The sequence below is a fragment of the Thermobia domestica genome, chromosome 5 (assembly GCF_964235325.1).
Source record: "Thermobia domestica chromosome 5, izTheDome1.hap1.1, whole genome shotgun sequence".
NCBI lineage: Eukaryota > Metazoa > Arthropoda > Insecta > Zygentoma > Lepismatidae > Thermobia > Thermobia domestica.
In genome coordinates, this window is record NC_137458.1 from 150,404,976 (window position 1) to 150,429,120 (window position 24,145).

Here is a 24,145-nt window from a genome sequence, read left to right on the forward strand (position 1 = left end):
TTTGGGTTTTTTTTTTCTTGTTTATACCAATGTCAACTTTTGCACACTATAGCGTTCCGGAAATAGAAAAATGATTTTCTTTCGAACCACCCTGCTGCGTACCTTAGGATTCTGAAACATTCAGTTTTGGATAGAGCGCATATTAGTTAATAAGTGAAGTCTTGACCTGACTACAATAAGTCCCATAGTTTTGAAGCTATGGACCTTTAAAGTTAAGTTCTTCATGTTTTCGGCAGCTTATACCTCGGAAATGAAGCATTTCTGCAGCCAGGTTGTCTTGTGCTTTTTGTCTTACCTTGGTATCAGGAATCACCTCGCACACGTTTTTTTTTTTGTTTTTTTGAAAACGATATATATATATATATATATATATATATATATATATATATATATATATATATATATATATATATATATATCAGGTCTCCATTCTCGACAACAGGAAGAATACGTTTATCAAATTATTTAAATTCCCTTCTTTTGAATACTAATGAAATCTTTAAGTTTTACGTCCCAGGGTTATGCCGGTTAGGCTAAAGGAGACGGTGATTATGAGAAATGAATGAAATGGTGGAATGAAGAAAGTGGGAGGAAACGGGAGAACCCCGAGAAAACCCACGCACACGGTGTTTGTCCACCACAAAGTTCACGTGGTGGGTCTTTTGGATACTAGTTTCAATGAAAGTGTAATGATAAAAGCTATGAGATACTCTACTTTCGGCATATATTTTTAATCATCCTATCCTTGTAGATTAAGTCATTTAACAAAAATTACATGACAAAAATACATCTTAAGGTGGGTATTAACTATGTTCCAAACGTAATTCAAACAGGACAGACGTTTTCCCGACTTCAAAATCTATGGTCTCGAAACTAACATCAATCTCTTCGAACACTTTATACTTCACATTTTCTCCCCTCTATGGCGATGGAGGCTAAACATGAATTTAAATAGTACGGGAGTGTCACTGTTCATCTCAGTGGCTCCGAAGAATATGGTTTTGGCACTAATATCGGCGGTTTACATTACGTCATTCGTTCTGACCACAAATCTACAGAAACACTGAGTGTGCTACCCGCATTGGGGCTGAACTTTTACTTACACAATACTCAGAATGTAACTATTTATTTCATTGACCCCGAAAACTTTGGATTCGACACTAATGTTTTTCCCGATTATTTTTATACATCACCCCTTTTCACCCTCAACCTTAGGTACGCTAAGGGTATTTTACTCACAATATCTTCTACAGATTATAAGCCGTATGCCTACAAAGATTATTGAAATAGGTTCTTTTGTTCCTAGCGTGCTCATGCTTGACCAAACGTCGACTTAAATCTCAGTGGAAGTGTCACCAATTAACGCGGTCACTACTCATCTAAGAGACTCTGAAAACTTTGGATTCTATATTAATATCCGTTGTTTTCGATTATTTTCACATGTCATCCCTCCTATTTCCTAGACATGCTGAGGTAGTCCTATCTTCAAGAACGATATAAGAATTGTCACTATTCATCTGGCAATGAAAAAAGCTATTGCATCAACACTGTTCATTGGAAAGTTATGATTTATACTTCGTTCACTTCAGCATGAAATATCCTTTCTAGAGGTGCTATGTATTGGTGTCCATAACGTATTTGAACAGAGGAAATTGGGTAATTTTGGGAAAAAATCCCTCCAAAATTCATCCCATCAACTTTGGCTCCCTCTGGAGTGACCCCGGGTTAAATCTCACAATCCAAATGTATCTTGAAAAATACTATAGGGGTTAAGAAATGAGTGTACCAAGTTTCATTTTTATAGACGGAGAAGATATGTAGGGAAAGGTTGTATACCAATATGCGCTGTACATATAAAACCGAACCTATGACCTGAGCTATAAAGAGAACATAATATAAAAAATATAAACGCAATATTATTTATCCTTATATCAAAAATTGTACCACATTCTCTGTAGAATGAAACGAGCGTTTCAATAGTTATCATGCATATTGTTCCGTGATATGTGGAGAGGGAAATTGGGGGTAAGTAGCAGAAATGTCTTCCAAAATAGCTCTATTATTTCCTCGACCTTTCTCTAAAGCGACACTGAAGCCAGTAGGAGTTAGTGTGCGAATCAAAGGACATTTTCCAGGTCGAAAAAGTGCACATCTGAGAAATTTAACATGGGGAAATTCAAAACTTATGGGAAACATCCAATTCTTCAGTGAGGGATTTTCCCCTCATCCCTTCTGATAAGTCGAACACTGGTAGGAGTACACAATTAAAATGTACCTTGAAAAATACTAGGAGGTATATCCTTAAAATAAGGGAGAAGCTATAGTATGACTCAATAAGAATGGATTAGAGAAAAAGAGGGCATGGGTGGGGGTGTTGGTAGATAATGTGGGCTTCTCTGAATATAACTAGCACATTAGCTGTTTAAAACGCTTGCTTCATTCGACAGAGAATGTGGTGTAAAGCTTGATATCACAATAAATAGTATTGCCTTTTTACTTTTTATATCATGTTCTCTTTATAGATCAGGTCTTAAGTTCGGTTTCGTATATACAGCCTTTCCCGTCATACCTATTCCGAGCGTATTGGTATTTAACCTTTCTCCTCATACCTATTCCGTCTATCAAAAAGAAGCTTGGTACACCCCTTTCCTATCCTCTATAGTATGTTTCGAGATACATTCGAAAATCTACTTTTACCCGGGGTCACTTCAGAGGAGGTTAAAGTTGATGAAAGGGATCTTTGAAGGGAATTTTCCTGAAATTATCCCGATTTTTCCTGTTGAGATACGTTATGGACGTCAATACATAACACCTCTAGAAAGCTTGTTTCATGCTGAAGAGAATTAACTATAAACCATTACTTTCTAATGAACAGTGTTGATGCAATAGCTCCAATACATAACGCCTTTCGAAAGTCTGTTTCTTACTCAAGGGAATGAACCGTAAACCATGATTTTCTAATAAACAGTGTTGATGCAAAAGCTATTTCACAGCGAATCTACTATTGTCTTTATACTAACAGGTTAATGGGCCCCCAGGGACTTACTGCGATGCCCATGGCTCATAACAAAGTGCAGGAACATATTTTTGTTATATTTATCGAATAGACTAGGTTTGATTTGGATGTCCGGATGACATGTTCATGTCCATTCCTTCTCAGACTGGGCGTACAAGACGGAAGGACAAAACTGAACAGGGTCTGCACTAAGTGCTCCGTGTGGGCCCTGGACCTCAAGTCTGCATGCCTGAGTCTGTGGTGACATGGAAATCCAACCAGAAACATTATACAGAAAATAGATTTATATAAATATAAAATAGGACTATACACTCTTTAGTTAAACCACTGAATACCGAATTAAACATTTGGTACTTAGATGATGGAACAATTGGTGGTGAACCCGAGGTGGTTCTTTCATCCTTGATAGAAATAAATAAGAAGGCATCACTTCTTGGCTTGCATCTTACCTTTTCTAAATGCGAGGTTTCTTGGAACAGATGAAACCACATTCGACGAAATCTTTAGAAGATTTAATGAGCCAGACATATGTCCTCTAATGCTTGTCTTCTAGGGGCTGCTCTCACGCCGGAAGCACTCACTAACGTGCTATTGAATAAAATATCTAATTCAGAATTATTCTTGTCTCGACTTTCCTCAATTTCAGCCCATTCAGCCTTTTTCTTTTACGGCTTGAGAGTTCTTTGCTGGAAAAATATGATACCGTCCTAAAAACTGGCCTTGAATCAATTCAGAAGTGCTCCTTAAATAACGACTCGTGGATGCAAGCATTTTTACCTGTTGGCTTGGGCGGTCTTGGTATTCGATGAGCTGTGGATATGGCGATTCCTACATTGTTAGCGTCATACCATGGATCTCTGCGTTTAATCGAAGCTCTCTTTCCACAGGGTTATTGTATGGACCCAGTTGGTTCAGTTCAGGAAGGCTCTAATAAGTGGGGAAGCTTAGCAGATACAAACCTCCCAGAAATTAGCAAAAAGTGTTATCAGCCTTCTTGGTATACACCAATTGCATCCCAATTACATAATCGTCTCTTACAATCTGTTGTGGTTCTGGAAGATAACACCAGGCTCCTTGCTGCCTCATCTCCCGAAGCGGGTGCATAGTTGATAGCGATACATTCTCCGCCTTTAGGCCTTCATTTGTCAAATGAAAGTTTTCGAATTGCTGTTGCCTTACGTTTAGGTTAAGCTGTTTGTGAGCCTCATCGCTGTCCAGCTTGTGGAGATGAGGTTAGCCAACGTGGCCTGCATGGCCTTTCATGCATTCACCCGACACTCCTCCTTTAATGATGTAATACTACGAGCCCTTAACACAGCTGGAATTCCTTCAATACGGGAACCTTCTGGTTGCTGTCGTTCTGATGGAGATTGACCGGCTGGGATGGCACTGGTTCCATGGATGAGAGTTAAATGTTTATTGTGGGACTTCACATGCGCTGATACATACGCTCATTCAAGTCTCCCTCTGTCAGTAATGAACGCTGGAGCTGTTGCTAATCGCAGAGAAGTTGAAAAGCAAAGAAAATACAACAACCTTCTCGAAAGTTTTGTTTTCACTCCAATCGCTATTGAAACAAGTGGTGCTTGGGGTGCAAGAAGTTTTGAGTTCATTGGAGAGGTAGGAAGACGCATTTATTGTGTTTCCGGCGAAGTTCGCTCCACATCTTATCTAATACAGCGCATATCTGTTTCTATCCAACGTGGTAACGTCTCGTCCGTCCTTGGCACTTTACCTCCTGGAAAGGAACTGGATGAAGTGTTTATACTCTGATAAGAATAGTTTTATATATATTAATCCATAGACAATAGTTTTTCTTTGACCTTATAATTATATATTTAAATTGTAATTTATATGAATGCAGTGTAATTATGTCACTTCTGTTAATAATATATTAGTTTTATTGAGTCTTATTGCAATAGTTTGTTACCATAGAATATTTAATAAATAGTAAGAAAAGTGGAAATTGATCATAATAAGAGTAAGAAGAACTGAAGGGTTCTACAATAATGAAAGTGAAAGTGAAGTTAATATACAAGGTGTGGTGCACATCGGCATGCGTGCACATCCACACAGTACGATTTTCGTGCACATCGGCACGGTATTTTTATCTTTATTTATTATCGTGCTAATTCGCACGCTCCCTGAGGCGAGGTACGCAGAGGAGTGGAAACCTGTTTACATAGGAAAGGGAACTGACTATAAAAAACTGGCCAAATACTTATAAAATATGAAAATAAAACAAAACCAGTACAACATTACACACATTCATGCAAAACTTAATAACTACATACAATTGGCTACAAACTTACGAAATATTAAAATTAAACCACATCAGTTACGCATATTCAAGCAACATTTCTCAGCTACAAAACTAAGTTTGGATACAAACTTATGCAAAGCACATTTATGCAAAACATATAAAATATATATGTTGATACGTCTGGACGACCTATAACATGCCGCTCAAGAGCATGAAAAGAAGCAATGACTACATAGTTACATTCGACCCATATCCCTAGGCGGCTCCAATAGGAACCTTGTCGGTTATAGCCGTACTAACCGCACCTCGTCGAAAATAATACATGGCGACAAACTTATGAATATTTACACATTACAATATCCAGCCTATTCGAGTTTATGCACGTACCTCAATCTCCTGAGACATCTCTTCAAGTCACCATCCTCTTCAAAATTTTCCAGTGTTTGATTTATCCTGTCATCCAGCTTCATATAAATGTCAACCTTCTCCTCTTCTGGCTGTTGCCAAACACTTCCTGTTTGTTAAGGACATGGAAACTGGATGTAGTATCTGCTCTCAACATCTTTATAAGAGAGAAGAGATGCGGTGAATTTCTTGATATGCTGCTGTTCAATCGATGATGGCAACCTTCAACGACGTTGTTCGTCCTGTGCCTTTGCCCACTGCAGTTCCACATTTTTCTAGGTACGTTAACATTCTCCAGCCATTGTTCAATAAAATATTCATTGAACGCCTCAACCTTTTCTCCTGTTGGACAGTTCTCCATGATGACCAACCAACCATCATCAACGCACTCCAGAGGCACAAATACCAGAGAAGCACACATCCGCACATGGTTGCGTATATCTTCGTCTTTTGTGTAATTCTCCATCATGCCGAGAGACTTTACCTTCCGCCAACTTGCGTGGTTATAGTGATAGTTGCACCCTGAGATCTGAGCAGCGGGAAATACATCCTTCAGAGCATTCATAGCTACTGCTTCGAAGTCCACTTTCAGCAATTTTGGGTTAGCTCCACATCATGTTTTTACGAACGAAAACATGTCTGTACGTGACGTCACGTTTGTCGGGCAGCAGAGAATGGGCACGATCGATGTACCGGGCATGACCGACCGACGATGTATACTTCCAATATAGGCATGTAAGGTATATAGTTGTGCAAAATGTTTACAGGAACTCTTAAAAGTTCCATCCAAGAACCATTCCTGACTGTTTTTCAGTGCTCGTCTTAAACCATCATGACCGAAACACAAAATCCTTTTGTACTCTTCTAATCTCTCGTATTGCAAGAATGAGGATCCATCCTCAAATAGGAGAATATCGTCAGGGAAGGAGATGTTGCTAGGCGTTGGTGTGTCCTGTTTCAAACGGAGAGCTTTTCTCCTTGCTTTGTTCAAATAACCTTTCTTTTCGGTGTAAATTGGAATTGTCTCGAAATCTAAACCTTGGTTTACTGGTACTGTCATTTCGTCTTTGAAGATCTGACTTACCGCTGTAAATATTTCTTCCTCTGCTCTTCTCTTGCAATTTGCGAGTCGTTTACTTATCTCGCAAGCAGCGACGTCTGGCATACGTGATTGTTCTCTACAACTGCTGTTTCCTCCACCAACTTCAGTTTGCCAGGACAGTTCGAAGTCCTTCTCTTCACACACAACTGAAAGAAAGATGCAGATTTGATTAATTACGTTTTTACTTCATAAATGTACCAAATAATAATAATAATAATAATAATAATAATAATAATAATAATAATAATAATAATAATAATAATAATAATAATAATAATAATAATAATATACATACGGAAACATGCTCCTTCTATAATCTGGTAAAGCTGTTAGACTCTTCGGGTCCAGAGGACCATTCCACAATCTTTCCAGCTGTTAGGTTTTCTGGAGAGGAAACCCAAATAACAGCGGCGCAAATTTGTCTTCAACATCGGGGGGAACACGTAAGACCTATTTTTTAAGCGATGCTCAAAATATTTGTGAAGTTGAAAAACAATCATGTGGAGAATAAGGGAGAAGAGTTGTCTTCAACATTGGAAGGCAGGCAGATTTGAGGCTTATTCTGGGGGGATATCAATTTCATCTCACTTTCCTTTGTGGCAATCGGACACAAACCATCACATTTGTTCCAAAAAGCACATTTCAAATCGGATTATTGGGGGTAAAGTCCCCCCAGCTCCAAGTTTGTCCCTCATAACCCGGGATTTGAGCCAGTGCCAAATAATAATAATAATAATAATACATATGGATTTGATTAATCAAATTTTCCAAAATAAATGTATTTACAACTTTCAAGCATACTATAAACTATCAAGCCTTCTATTTACAACTTTCAAGCATACTATAAACTCTCAAGCCTTCCGTTTACAACTTTCAAAACTGGCTTATGGAAATATTAACGATTTTCACTCACCCATGTTGTAGGATCTCTATTCTTTCTCTGGAATTCATACTGATATCCTTCATGAAGTAACAGTTCTTTGCCCATAGCGGTCCTTGAGAACTCCATTGCAGATCAATGTGATACTGTAATCCCAGTATCATGTTTTGGCCTTTTATAGTTTTATTCACCCCCACCCCCAGCACCAAGGCCACGGAATCAGGTATGCACACCTGGCGTCTGGGAATGTCAAGATGACAGCAAGGCTTCCACCCCCACCCCCAAGGCACAAAGACAGGTGTCCGAACTTGACGGATGGTAGCGTGGGGATGAGCCCGATGAGATTCGAAGTAAAAAAATACCGTGGGGATGTGCACGAAAATCGGACAATGCCGATCAGCACGCGTGCCGATGAGCTCGTAATCATATATAAAATAGTATGGAAGATAAAGGGTGTTATAATATAAATGAAAATAATACTAACTTTATGGTGTGAATTGTGCCTACATAAATGTAGCTTTTACTTCACGTAGGAGTGCAATTTATAAGTAAGTGAAGTGGTGTAGTGTTAAGGAACTGCTCGTGTAATGTGATATGGCAAAAATTTTATAAGGATGTGGTAAATCCATTATTAATAAAGTATTAGTGAAAAATCTCATAATTAAAGTGTTTACTATACACAAGAGAACCAAAACAGGAGAAAACGAAGTCACATAAGGTGAAAACTTGAGCAGCCAGCAAAGAGATAACATTATAATACATGAAAGGTTAAGTATGAAGACTACAAAAGCAATGAATGATGAATAAACTGAACCAGGAGAGGAGATATTATAATCATACATTTAATGTTAATTTTAAAGACTTTAAGGCAATGAATGATGAATAAACTGAAAGAATAAATTTAATAAAGCTTAACTCGAGTCAAGCAAAAGAGAGTAGTATAAATTACCTGTGATATTAATCTTATATTTACTCTGATAGTACATATAGATTTTGAAAATGTGTTATTCTTTACAAATTTTATTTGTATTGTTTTCTTTTTTGACCTTTTGTTGTCTGTGGTTTCATATTTCTTTCCTCACTCCTTCCCTTCCCTTCCCCATTCCACTGTTTTGTCATGAGAAAATAAATGAATGATGAAAAATATAAGAAAAATACTTTTGTGATAGCTCTATTTCGGTCAAAATTTTCAGGTGCCCAAACTGAAAGGTCACGATCTGAGCAATATATATATAAAAAAGTCACGCATTACAAACTTAACCCTTTGACTACCTATGGGACACATATGTCCTGTGAAAAAATCAAATACCATTAGCTTTATTTCAAATCTGAAACACACATATTGTTTCCCCAATGGTACAGATATAACTAGGAGAGTCTTTTAGTTCTCAAAACTATTAGCAGATATCAAGAACATAGCAGAATAAACGAGGAAACCTTTGTTTTTCGACAGTTGCTTATCAGGAGTCGTGGGGTATTGCTGTGTCATAGTTTGGTGATTGTCAAATGCTTTTAATGTGTTATTTCCTATGAAGGGACTCTTTATTTTGCTGGCGCATCTAAAAGTTATTACATTGATGATGTCATCGTTTGCTTGAAATATACTTTTGGTAATGCAAGAGATGGAAGTCCCTTTCAGAGCGTAGATGAGTCTATGACTAAAGTAAGTTCAAAGGTTGATCCTTTCTAAAACAGTACCTACCTCTCAAACCTATAAAACTAGGAATCAAAATTTGGGAAAGTTCCGATGCTGACATTAGTTACACTTATAACCTCAATGTGCATGCAGGAAAAGAAACAGATCCAAACTTATCAAACGCAAATACTTTGGGTGAGAGAGTTGGAACAAAACTTGCAAACACAAACAGATATCCAGAAGTCACTTATTTTTGACAGATTCTTTACGAGTGTACATTTGATAAGTACTATACAATTCCCAGCTGTAGGAACAGCATTTCCCAGATGTAGGAACAGCAATCATTGCAGAAGAGAGATGTGAGGTTCCAAGGGAAATTGACAAGAGGACAATTCGAATTTCTTGCAAATAAACCAGGAACGATAGCAACGAGATGGCAAGATAGTAAAGAAGTTACTGTGCTAAGCAATTGCCTCGATAATTCAACAGAGAAGGCTCACCGCAAACAGAAAGATAGAAGCCAATCGGGACTAGATTGTTCGAGTGCAATTTGTTTCTATAACAAATACCTGGGAGGTGTCGAATCTGACCAGAAAGTTGGTATATATTACTTTGCCAGACACTCAAGAAAATGGTGGAAGAAAGTTTTCTATAAGTTACTTACTGTGCAGTTGTGAATGCTTGAATTTTGATTAATGAACTCAAAAGAAAACAAGTAAAGCTACTGCAATTTCTTGTAACCCTTGCTGAAGCCATGATTTCGATTGGAAAACCAAAGAATCACGTAAAACGCAAACGATGCACCGGAAGGCCGTTAAAAGTAGCAAAGTTAAAGCTGAATGTGGGTGACCACTTATCGATGGAAGGTGCTACAAGGAGACGGTGTTCCGGATGTACACAACACAAGGTTGAGAAGAGGACCAAAACTTTCTGTATCGCGTGTCAAGTACCACTCGTAAATGGATGACGAGTCTTTATTATGCTTGAATTGTAAATGATTTACAAATAAAACTTTGTGCTTACTGTCGCTGTGTTTCCTTTCGTTAGCTAGAATACAATTTGGTCAAATATATCCACCTTGTAGAACCAGTAGGGCATATATAACCCATCGCTGTGTTTACCTCTCGCATATCTTACGGAAATATTCAGCCGTAAGTAACTTACAATGCCTATCTAACACGTATGTCATGGATGTATTTATAAAACAATCCTTCTTTCATGCGTCCGGTTGTCAAGCGGACGATTACCAAAGCACGGATTCTATCGTTGCCATAGTAACAGTTGATACGGTTAATAGTCTCGGGTTTCTATGGACACAGACCCACGGTTGTCAAAACAACTGTCCCCGAAAGATCCATGTTTTCATGGGAAATTACTGCAAGGCGGTGCCCTGTTGGCAAATGAGACAAATGGCCCAAGTGCTTTAATTTTGCCAAACAACATCATTTGTTTGGTTAAAATACTTAGTGAAGATAAAAAGAAAGTTATTTTTTTTAAAATTGGAGTCTGAAACTAGTCAAAATACATGGAAACCATCACGCACATCCATCTGAGTGTAAAATAGCTTGTTTACCAAGTAATAAGTTCATTTTTCTAAACAACCATAAGCGGTCAGGGGAATAAAACTAGTCAAATATGTCAATCCGTGTCGAAGTTAGTTTGTTCGTTAAAATATTGTGACAAAATACACTGATAAACAGGAAATTAATTTTTTAAGTTCAGCGGAATATAGCACTATCAAATATATTGACATATGACGAACTTAAAATTATTTAAGAAGTACCTAAGATCAAGTTATTAATCAAGTACGCGTTCTTCGTGTTCATTCTTTGGTTTTGTCTTCGCAGCATCTCTCTATGCGCTGTTTTTCTCTGTGCACGGTTTTTGTCTGCGCTGTTTCTTTCTACGCTGTATTTGCACCCGCTGTTTTTGTACACGTGCGGTTTCCGTCTATGCGCTGCTTTTGTGCACGCTATATTTGCATGTGCTGTTTTTCCCTGTGCGGTTTTTGTCCACGCACGCTTTTGTCTATGCTCTTTTTTTGTCCAGACAGTATTTGCATGCACTGTTTCTGTCCACGGGCCCCATTCACTGTTTTTGTCTACGCGGTATTTGCATGCGCTGTTTTTGTCTGGTCGCTGTTATTGTCCACGCTGTATTCGCATGCGCTGTTTTTGTCCACACGCGGTTTTTGTACATGCGCTATTTTTGTTCTTCCGCTGTTTTGATCGGATACCTTCACTTAGTTCAACCATTTTTCTAAAATTTGATGAACTATAACATACGTTTCGTGTATATTTAAACGTATATAACAAATATTAAACATTTTCCTGTTCCAGCATTCTGTAATTTATGCAATTAGATTTTTTAAAATTATAATTTCCGTTATTATACATATAGTGTAAAAACGAAGTTTACTAGGCTTGATTACTACTAGTCAAGATTGAGTTTGCTATGGTGACTAACCATCGCTTTGCGATATGCTGTTAACTCAACACTTTCAAAAGAAGAAAATTAGATTTCTCTTAAACACGTGACATAATATGGCGAGAAGAAATCGTTTTCTGCAGCAGAAGCAGTGCGAGTTCTTTCCCTTGTGCTATTGCGTTGCCGTACTAAAACTAGTATTCAAACAGTGACTGACTTCCCCTGGTTTAGTGACTAGCAAGGCTGTCTTTGGTGTAAGTGGGAGAGCACATAAAAATATAATTTCATAACTATTCACTTTCATTAACCATTTCTTTAGCCTAAAAGCATAATCGTAGAACGTAAAACTAAAAATATTTATTTTGTTTCATTTTCAAACAGTGGCTATAACAGTTACTGAAGTACAATTAGACGGTAGTTTAAGGTTGTAATAGTTTTACCTATCTATTGTATGATTATTGGAGTTGAAACCATAGACGTTCTGATTTCTGCCACTTTCGGCTTGAAGAGGGTTAATAGAGTAGATGAAATGTATTCCTGGGATGCTGAATCGATCCGGTGAAAGATTTATAGAAAAAGGGAAAGAGGGGTATGTTGTATTTATTGATCTAGAAAAGGCTTTTGACCGCGTGATTTTGGAATATTTGTTGGGAGTTCAACGAAGATAGGGTTGGAATGGAAAGATAGAAGACTCATAAGATACTTATAGATAAACCAACAAGTACATGTTAGGATAGGGGAAGAACTGATGGAGGAGAGTACAATTGGAAGGGGAGTTCGACAAGGATGCTGCCTCTCGCCTACAGTATTTAATGTCTATCTAGAAGAGATAGTGAAAAAAAGCCTATATGATGATGACGGCATTTCAGTAGGAGGTACATGTTTAGATGCATAAGATTTGAAGACGATTTGGCGCTTGTTACAGAATCTGAAAAGAAAATCAATAAAATGTTGGAAAAAAAGGGCTTTGAAGAATATGGGATGAAAATAAATCTGAGAAAGACAAGAGCCATGGTGATTGGAACGAAGAGATCTATGTCAAATATAATAGTGAGAGGTGATAAAATTGAACAAGTGAATAGTTTTTGATATCTGGGTAGTATTCTTAGTAATGATATGAAGTGCGAACGTGAAATAAAAGCAAATATAGGAATGGCGAAAGAAGCCTTTAGGAGGAAGAAACGTCTGTTTTGTGGACCTTGAATAAAGAGTTGAAAAAAAACTCATAAAATGTTTCGTGTGGAGTGTTGTACTGTATGAGGTCGAAACGTATTACGGCCGTAGACATTACGTAAAAGTGATGAAAATCGAGTGAAAGCCTTCGAAATGTGGATGTGGAGAAGAATGGAAAGAATTAGTTGGGTCTAGCAAAAACGAATGAGAGAGTGTTAGAAATGGCGGGGTAGAAAAGAACATTTTAGATATTATTATCAAGAGGGAGAGAAACTGGTTGGGACATTGCTTAAGAAGAGATTGTATCATGAGGGACGTCCTAGAGGGTATGGTGGCGGGAAAGAGAGGGAGGGGGTGAAGGAAACTACAATTAATGGATGATATAAAAACAGAAAGATCATACATGAAGACGAAGAGGTTAAGCGAAGAACCGTGGAGCATGGAAGCTTCTCAGCTGCAGCAAATGACTTGCCAATAAGAGTAGAATACCTACGATTATGAAATCTCTTTCCGTTTTTCTCTATGTAAATCGCCATTCAAACCGGAAATAGTATTAAATGTTAAGCACTTTCGGCTTTGGTAGATAGTTGAGACATGTTTCCTTGAGGAGCTCAATCGACTAAAAATCGCTCGTCACTATCTTTTGCCGTTTCTGTTTATTGCGATCAAAGCGAAAAACAGAAACGTCTTATTTCTACCACTTGCGGTTTGAATAGAGCGTCAATGGAGAGGATAGAACCTATTCTTGGGACTCTGAATCTATTGGAAAAATGCATCCTGGATATTTCTTACTATTAATGCTTTATGTAAGGCAATGTAGAAAATCAAAATAGAAAATGCTTCTTGTATTTATCTATTCTAGATTTTGTTCTATGGTTATTAATGTTGAAACCGGCAATAGTTGATTTTTACCACTTACAGTTTGTCTTTAGCATTAACGGACGAGCTGAAACCTACTCTTGGGAGCTGAATCGATTGCGTAAAACCCGCTTTACGCTATCTTTTACTGTTTTTGCTACATCTGTCAACAGACGGACGGAGCGATGGCCAGAGGGACGTAGTCATTCTGTAATCATTCTGTAAGACTTGTGAGAGTTATGCATAGCGTGGTTTGGAAGTCAGATCAATATTATACAGATATAAGCTAATGGCCAATTTGGTACCCTCCATGGGTTTAAAATTACCAAAATTAGTACTTTAGTATGGGCTAATTTAAACTCTAAATTGGAACTTTATCACAATATGTATAAATATGGATGGTTAGCTGGTTAATTTTCATTTGTAGGAAGTGGGTAACATGGTGCACCTATCTCAAATTTCGGCAGAAGTGCATTATCCCATCCTTAACTTGATAATATCATAAAAATAAAAATTCGTAATTATTGTGTAAGACTAAGGTAATTCTCTAAATGTGGGATGTCCATCTCCCACACTCGCATGACTAAAAATTTCTAAAAGAGATACTAATTCTAAATGGCTTTGTCTTAATTTAGCTTTGTCTTAATTTATCCTCTAAGATTTGCATTTATCACGAATAATTATCATATAGACGGATACATTGGTTCATTGTCTTTCATAAGACATAAGTAACTTGATTATTCCTTTCAAAATTTGGCAGAGGTGCATTTGCTCATCCATAATTTGACATGTAAAAAAAAAAATCCTAATTGGTTTATAGAACTAACATATGCACATCTTTAGACTTGAGTGGACCATTTCGTTTTTTTGTATGTGTAGAAAGGTGCCAAAAATTTAAATTTGTGGGGAGTTTTAAATAATTCATTTTCTTTGATGCGGCTTTATTGCATCATATGGTTCAATGTATGGGTATCTTGGTATATTCTCTTGAATACTACATGGGTGCCATGGTGCGCCCTTGTCAAATTTCGGCAGAAGTACAATGATCCAGACAAGAAACGTGTGAACTTGCAAAAGAAAAAAAAATGGAAAGAAAAAGGGAAAATAAAAATTATAAATGTTTACAGAGCATAGGTAAAAATCACCAAACAATCTAAACTTCTGAAATCTGATGTCTTGGTTCACTTGTTAGTTTTTAACTGTATCATAATTTGAATGTTGTGAAAGTATAGGTCTATAATATATTTGAAAGATGATGTCTGTTTCCTCCTAAAATAAGAATAACATACACATCTAACTGTAATATTTTAAAAAAAGTTATATGTTCAAGTCTTGGTTGATATTTATCCAATTTGACATTGTTACTATTTCTTAATTTATTTGACCCTAATGGAAATTGGGAGGAGACATTCATTATTATACATCTAATTTATTAGTTTACTCATTCTAAAATAATTTGATTTAGTTCAAATAAAAGATTACGCAGGTGAGAAACAGTAATAAAATATGTTTATCATACGCCCTTGTGATTGAAATTTATCCGAATAAATTTAAAAATATAGCCTACGTTCAGACGATATAACCAGTATGGGTATGAATCTTAATGTGTCCTGGACAAGGAAGCAAACGACTTGTGTATCAAGGCAGAAGTAAATTTTGATCTTGGAGCCAGATTTTCAGAGCTTTAACCGTTTCATAATCATCTAAACGAGTACAAAATCACCAACTTGAACAGCTTTTTCGGGCAAGACATTCTGTACTAGGAGTCTAAAGAAGAAAATTGGACTCCCATTAAGCTAATTTGTTGAGGAGGATATTACGACATCATTCGCTGACTGCATATTTCACCTGTATATTTTACTGCCAAGCATGTCTTAAAATTATGTAGAATTGTTCTATAACGTTCACCAAATATTTACAACGGCTTTTATGCGACAAGGCTCTAGAACTAATTTTATGCTCTGATTGCAATCGTCTATTTTACGGAGGGGTATGCTTTAACAACCACATTAATGCACTATATCATAAGAGGGGATCAGACTGCAAAATGATAAAGCAATGTCAAAAGTGCCTTAGAATATACTCGTTTATGCATACAGGACAACACGTTCAGACCGTATAGAAACTTTGCAATGTATGTAAGAAGATTACTTCATCTGTACATCAATGTTTCATGGTGCCTAATCAGCGATGATTACGGTCAGGGGATCCCTCTGTGTTACATAGAATAAGGCCAGACATATTTTCTGTAGCATCAAAACGATGCAATACTGAAAAATTGGCCATAATATATTTGTGCATGAGTCTAATTCATTGTTACACAACTCTGGTATATCCTGGCTGGAAAATGACGATATCGTGCAATATTGAGATACCTTTGGTCGGCGCTGCATATTTTTAATAGTCAGTATCAATTAATGATTTTCTCATTTTCTTGCGGAAACGACGAACAAATATAAACAATCTATCTATCGCAAAACGCAAAGGACTATGATGCAGATCTTATATTAAAAACAATGGTTTAATAACATGAATGGAAACCGTTTTTCATATTGAGTGGACCCAGAATTTATGTTTGAATCTTAACAATCTAAGCTCATTGACTCCTTGAATTTTCTTCCCATGGCACTGAGCAAATTATTCAAAGTATTAAATTTGCCAGCAATTAAGGATTGTTTCCCAATACAATAAGTAATCAAATGTATATTGGAGCAGTCCCTGAAATGAAGTTTTGCGGCGCAAATAAATTATCAGTCGAATATAGGTACTAATTCATGAAATGGTATAATGCACATCAAGATGAAACATTTCACTTCCAGGAGGAAATTGAAAAATACTACATTCAAGATGTAAATGTACTTCGGTAATGTTTCTTTATTATTATTATTTTTTTTTATAAAACTTCATTCGAGGTTGAAACAGGTAAATCCATTCCTCAAGAGTATCACGGTTGCCAACTCATTAATTTGATGTTCCAAAAATATTTCCTAAAGCTCAAAAACATTGAAATTTTACCGGTAAACGCATACCGATGGCAGAATATACAGTCTAAAACTTCAATACAATGGTTGCTGTACGTTGAGAAAACGGAAGGAAAGCATATTCTGCATTTTGGACGTCAGAAGGAAATGTTCATTATATGGATTACAAATCAGTGGATCTTCAAGAACACCGACACATCAGAAGAGCTTTTATCAGTTCGAGGGTTTCCTTTCCTACGCCTGAGTGGTGTGTGAGCGACATAATCAGCTCATCTATGAATATCCACAAGATACCATGATACCATGTGCGAATGGAACGAAAAATTGCAAGACGGCAGGAGTTATGCTACCACGTGCATAAAATATGAGAGTACAAATCTGAACAAGTCTTGAAGAAAAATCTAGCAATGGCAATGTTGTCATTTAACATCCATGCACCAATAAAACACCCTAAATCCTCCAAACTCGTTCTTTGGAGGCCATACAAATAGTGTGAAAATGTACTACCAAGCCGATGTAACTAGCGACTTAAAAATACAGGATTATTTCAAATGATTCATCAAGTCTTAAAGGCTTATAACTTCAAATATTTAATGACCACCTATTTGTACTAATAACAGATCGAAAGAGCATACTTTAAAGTTTTGTTTATGTCATTGCAGGTTCTGTTGTAACTCACCAGGTGGCAGGGTGATAAAAGTTTGCAAAATGTCGAACAATCAACAGAACATTTTGTGTAATGGAATATGTGAAGGTAGAAGCCGTCATCACCGTGCAGCGTGCGTTCCGAAGACAGTACAACATACAACCACTAACCCACTAAATCATTGTGCGATGGTATCGACAATTTAGGGACATAGGCTGCAGTTTAAGGACACTGCTCGCTAGCGAACATTGACAGGGAGATGCTCGAAGGTGTATGGGCTGAGCTTGACTACCCCATAGATGTGTGTCGTGTAACACCAGGAGCTCACGTAGAACATTTGTAATGATGTGTAGGAAACTTGAAAATGTACTTTTTCAAATGATGTACCAATCATGATTTTGTTATGTAATACTTTGCGAAATACATTCATACAAAATCTGATAAGTCATTTGTAACAACCATGTATTATAATACTGTCACTTTTTATCCTTTCATATACATACAAGAGTAATCAATAGTGCAAAGCTTTTCAAACAACCATGAGCTTTCAAATTCGTTTTCTTGCTCTGAAAGATTGGTCAATCCATAGGCCAAGCAGAGTAATCGCTATTACAATTTTCGTAATAGAGGTTCTCACTATACAGTACTCCGAAGAATTACTCTACAAGCCACAGTTTGCACAAATAACACTCGTTGCATTATATTATGTGGATATATACTCGGAATGGTTATATTTGAAGCAGCAAAGAACTCTTGAAATACAGGAACACACTTTTATTGATGATATCCAGCTTTCACTTCTATGAGAGTCGATAAACTGACAGTACCTTCTTTGATCCTAAATGGTGTAACTCCTAAATCGAAATTTTCCAGGAGAGGACTTAGAACTTCAACATCTCACGTAAATTTCACCAAAAGAATGTAATTTACTATCAGCATTAGAAAATGAACATCATAATTATATTTTTGGTTGCAAACATATAAGAAATATGACTTTTTCATGAGATGTTGAACTTTCAACTTCTCTACTGAAAAATTTCGATTTTGGACCTACACTAGCAGTCGTCTAAGTGATCGAATTAAAGACTCTGTTGAAAATAGATAATCTTTCTTCTTACTTCGTGCTAGAAGTACATATTGATTTACTAACTCAGATTTAATCTCCTCGTCTTTGCGTTCGAAAGATTCCAACATGATATTATTGGTACTTCGACTAACATTCAGTAACTGGCGAGGCTCCACTCAAACGCAAAGTGTTCCAATTTTATGTAATTTAAGTAGCATCTCCGTTTGTTTCTGATCATTAATTTCCACCAACACCTTGCCATTTCGCAGTTTTCTAACATCATTAAATCATCTGGCTGTATATGTAATTATGTTGTTAATAACAAAAGAGAAAAGGTACTTAATGCTACTTGTATTATCGTTATTCCTTTCTATAATTACAAGATATCAGACTACAGTACTCATGACACTTGTCTTCTTCATATTCTCCACATTGGGTTGCGTTTTAGTCTCGCTCACATCAGATTTGGCCTCTTTAGGAGAGAGTGAAATTGACCTGAAATAAGTATTCATTTTACCCAGAAGGTAAGTTAATTTAAAATCTTTTAAAAATTAAAACACTATATGGTTGTCTCAACATCATACCGGAACGCTGACAAGAACTAACGACACTATTTCAGCAATCTCGTAAACACGCCCTCACCAAACGATCATCGTGCGATCAATCAACGCGATCAAGAAGAATGTGAATAGTGTACAGAACCACTATTTCCATTAATAAAAACACCTGGACCAAGAATAAAAAACGAGAAACACAAAACTTAGTAAAAAATCTGTGTTATCAAAAAACACAACCCTCACAAACTAAAAGCAAATAATAAAATGATGTGGATTGATTTTCAACATTTTATATTTTAATTTTTTACCTTTTATACAATAGATAAATTAACACTCGACTCACAGCTCTTCCAAGGGAGAGAAAATTTTTATAATTTTCATCTTCCCCACCAACCTATGGTTAAGGTGAACAAGAAGAAGAAGCACATATAAACCTGGACGGAATGGTGAACATTCACTTTTGACAGAGGAGGATTTTATTGTCGATCCTTTTCTAAAAGCTTCCATCAATTATCCACAAGACCTGTAATGGTAAGCAACTGAGAGGGCAGGCAAAGAATATGCAAATGAACAGCTAATATTGAATGATGAATGAAACTATCCTCTCAACAAACAACTAACTGATCTTCTTTATCTTGGTCTTGATCACTTACATATAGGTCTAAGACGCTTTCTTCTTTCCCCAATCCTTTCTTCTTGCATTTCCCCGGATAGTGTGCTCACCGAGGGACGTCATCACTCAAAAACCTGACGAGCTAACATGGTCTTAGATGCCGAAAGCCCAGAAATCTAAATCCTAAATCTTACCCTTCTCGCTTTCAGTGAGGTGATTTTGAGTTTTACGTCCCGTTCAGCAGCGAGGCTATATGAGACGTGGACCTACTGATTAACGTGGAATCCGAACCACATGAGCTCCCGCCGGGAATCGAACTTCTCGCTTACAGTAGCTACCTAGCACAAGTTGATTAGTGCTTTTTGTACATACTTTCAGTGTTTATGGCACTACGCTCTATTTGTACTGATAACAGCTAAGCCTTTTAAAAGTAAATCTGCATCCAGTAATGAAAGTTCTCCCTTCTGCAATAGTAAAAATGCCATTGAAATAAATGGATATATTATGATTCTAAGTATGTGTACTTAAACTGAGACAGCATGCTTTACACTTACTAATGCTTATTCTAGTAAAGAACTACAATTTAAAGAGATGATGTTAATTGTTTTTTTAAAAAATCATATTTTTCATTATTTAATGATTTCTTAATATCTTGCGTAGTGCAAGACCATTATAGAAATGACAATTTTGTGCTTAAAATGAGTTGACTATAAATGAATGAAGACTAAAAAATATTAACTTCCACTAGCGGAACATTTTTGTAAAATGTAGGTAAGCAGTATTTTATGTTTACAAATGGTAAACTACGGGTACGGCGAGTGAATTCATATGAAAGATTACTGTGTAATATATTAATTTCCACCAGTGGAGTGTTTCTCTATATTGTAGGGAAAGTGTGTTTTATGTTTACAAGTCTAGAGCTATTGCTGCGAAACCATGACAAGTGCTTAAACTTACACAAGGATCCTCTACTGAAAATTCTTTCATTAAAGTGCACGTATATGATGATCCTAAATACTTTTTTCATATATCAATTCCCTTATGCAACACTATTTTATTTTATTTTCTCTTGTCACTGCTAATTAAATTTCGTTCCTTAATTCTTCTGCTATAATGCGGAATATTGCTCCAATTACTTTCCACTTGGACATGTTTTTAATTGCCAGTCGATTTCGAATCGACCAGAGGAGAGCGAGTCAATTCAAGCAGAATTCAATTTAGGTTGAAATAATTGAACACATCTACCGATCTGATTCGGCCTAGTCACTTCGATTTAATCGCAAATGCAGAGAGTCGATTTAGCCGTGCAACCAAGTCGACCAAGTGAATCCAGGGCTTTACTCGTTAGGATATGATCACATACGGTATTGTTATGATCACAACTTAAAATAATGTGCCTTGGTAATTACAAGTTAATCTACAGTAAACAAAATATAGACTTGCAGTATTGTTAGTTAGATTTTATTGTTTTAAAAATATGTACAAATATAATCTAGAATAAAATGATTTGATTAATACAGTACTTTCAACTTAAAATAATGGTTACTTATAACTTTTTTTTCTGTACATAGCTGTAAAGCATTATTACAATAGAAATATTCCTCTGTTTTATGTAAAGTAAATTAAGATTTCATACAGTTCTTGAACTTAATGTTACATCCATCAAATAATTCGTACAAAGACCACATTTTCCCTTAGGTTTTCAGATCTATGATGCTTCCCTTTCAGACAGATCCTAACGCAAATGGTGATGAACTGTGTGTTCTCAGGAAGAAGTCGCCACGGGTACTGCAATTAAAGAAAATATTGATTCATTTTTATTGGAAATCAAATTATAGCATGTTACATAAATAAATAATGAACACATACGGGGAGAATAGGTTTATTGGAAATATTTTTAAATCTCCTTCCTCCTTAGAACACTTATTTCAATGAAAGTGTAATTATAAAAATACAGATAATACTGTATTTTTGGCATAAATATTAAAACACCTTACCCCTACCCCTACATAATATGTCTTTGATCAAATTGATATAATTAAAAAAAACATCATGAAGTGGGTACTAACTATCTTCCTTAAGTTATCTCAAACGGGTCAGACGTTTTTCCGATCAAGAAAACTATCAATTCGACACAAATCTAAACCATTTTTGACATTTTATTTTTCAAGTCCTCCATGCCACCCTCTGTAAATGGGGATGAACTTGGAGCTAAACGGCATTGGGAGCGCCATTATTCATTTCAGCGACACCGAAAACTATGGATTCGACACTAAAATCGGTCATTTTCAATTACTTTTACACGTCCCAGTTTCGCATCTCCAGGGTGCTTATGGGGGCTGAACTTGAACTTAAATGCAATCTGGAGTGTCATTTTTTTTTACCTAAGCGACCCCGAAAACTATGGATTTAACATTAATATCGGTCGTTTCTTATTTTTGTGTCTCCCCTCCCACTCCCCTTGGAGTGCTCAAGGGATTTTGCCCGTACTTGAAGCTGAACTTGAACTTAAGTGGTATCAGGACTACCACTAATAAATTTAGCGACACTGAAAATTAATGATTCGATACTAATAAAGGTTGTTTTCGATATTTTTACATGGCACCATTTCATCCCCTCCACACAGTGGTCGGAAACTTGAGAAAATCGGACAAAAATAGTTTGTTCCGAAACTATGGAAGTTGATGGACGTCTCTCTATCGTTTTATACGTAATTATCCCTTCTAAATCGATTGCAACTACTGTGAAAGTGATTCGAAGAACCCCTGCTGTAATATGTGCAGTTATATATACACGGTGGTCTAAAAGTGTGGAAACTCCTTGCATAAATGTCAAATACTGCAAAATATAAACAAAGGAACAATGTAGGGGAGTAATAAAAGTAAGGAGGAATTGGGGAGGACACGGAACAATGGAAGCCGCCATCTTGAAATCCACCATCGTGAATCATATATATAGTTTATAAATTGAGAACGTAACATGTTGACGCCTTATGTGAATTGGACGTCGCTAGCAAGTACGAAGTTATGACAGGTGTTAATATGCATTCAAGAAGCGGTTACAGGTTCAATGTGCTCTCGCTCTGATTGTATGTGCAGCTAATAAAGAGAAGGTGTTAAACAAATGTGTATTTAGCCTTAGAATACAAAATTAAAGTTCGCGGTTTTGCACTCGCACCATCTTCGAAAAAACACTAATACTTACTGGAATGTAATTTAGTTCAGGATTACGTTGTTTCGGTAATATTAAAAGGTTCAGCATAGAATCTTGTATACTACTGCACTGACGTGTAATATACAGCAACTCCACATGACTGATAGTTTCTCACTGCAATATGTATGATTGCAGTGGCTTTCATGGCATGGCTTTCACTACAACTTTGATTCAGGAATCAAGGGCAATCCAAATTACGTACCAGACAATATGCCTTTTCGCTTTGTAAGGCTCAGATAGCAGATCTCGATTGCGAAAACAATAACATTGCAAATCACGCATTTTCAGTTAGAAAGGGCTGAGTCCTCCACGTGCACTTGGATACAGCTATTTCCAATGCTCAACCTTTGTACTACTCATGGACAACTCAATAAACCTAATTTTACAGACAAGCAAGGATAAGCCTAGACTGCAGAGCTAGTAACATCAGCGTATATGTAACTTGTAAGTAACACTAACAAATCTATCATATTAATGATATGAAAATAGATAACAAGTTAAACTCTTCACTAAACACAAGTATTTGTGTCCAAAGTACTATATAACCGCTTTTATTGATCGCAGAAACGATATAAATGATTAAAACATATCATATTGTTTGGTTAATATTTTACTGATTTTTCGGCACTTTTATTTGTTCATGTTTACATGCATTTTATAGACAGCGAAAATATACATGTCCTGAAACTCCGGATTTGGAAGCAGGAGATATTCTTATAATCAAATATCAATACTGATTTCATAGAAGGCGAAGTTGACAAAATCGGTTCTTGACCGCTTTTTCTGTTTCCGACCACTGTGCTCCGGTGCGGCTTAAATCGGACATAAACGGTATCGGAGCAACACTACTCAAATAAGCAGCCCCGAAAACTATGGATTCTAAACTAATATCGATTATTTTTACATGTCTTTCTCTTTCCCTTTTCCTGGTTATGCTAGGGAGACTTTCACCGATAGTACTCTTTTCCAGTCTGTAAATAATATGTCTACCAAGTCTGGTTTTAAAAAAAAAACTGATCCAGACATTACAGTTATACTTAAATATATGTATACATACATACACACACATATCTACCAGTGTATATCTATCTATATACATAAAGAAAAATTTCTGAATTTCCTTTTCTTTTGAAAAATTGTTAACAATAATTAATTAAGACACATACTTATTTGTATTGTAATGAAAACTGGAAAACTTTAAGATGTCTTGTATTCATTAATAATAATGTTCGTGAACCATATTTCACTAAATAGTTCCTGTTTGAAAATCTTGTCTCTAAATACGTAAGCACCGAAAATTAATTATAGA

At 36.3% G+C, this 24,145-nt stretch overlaps 2 protein-coding genes across 2 annotated transcripts in view; both read right to left on the reverse strand.

Moving 5' to 3' along the window:
- Nucleotides 1–5,745: 5,745 nt before the first annotated feature.
- LOC145685279 (uncharacterized) lies at nucleotides 5,746–6,249 on the reverse strand. Its single transcript, XM_081757648.1, has one exon. It carries the CDS (start codon nucleotides 6,247–6,249, stop codon nucleotides 5,746–5,748), a length of 504 nt encoding a protein of 167 aa, XP_081613774.1.
- A 48-nt stretch (nucleotides 6,250–6,297) lies between these two features.
- Nucleotides 6,298–24,145, reverse strand: part of LOC145685280 (uncharacterized) — a 36,817-nt gene continuing 18,969 nt past the window's right edge. Inside the window, exons 7-8 of the mRNA XM_081757649.1 lie at nucleotides 18,854–18,948; nucleotides 6,298–6,932 (exon numbers count right to left, since the gene is read on the reverse strand). Coding sequence (XP_081613775.1) covers nucleotides 6,298–6,932; nucleotides 18,854–18,948 — 730 coding nt within the window. The remainder of the gene's footprint in view (nucleotides 6,933–18,853; nucleotides 18,949–24,145) is intronic.

What these genes read in the sequence shown, in the direction of transcription:
- LOC145685279 (XM_081757648.1), bottom strand. Translation starts at nt 6,249, where the DNA reads ATGAATGCTCTGAAGGATGTATTTCCCGCTGCTCAGATCTCAGGGTGC.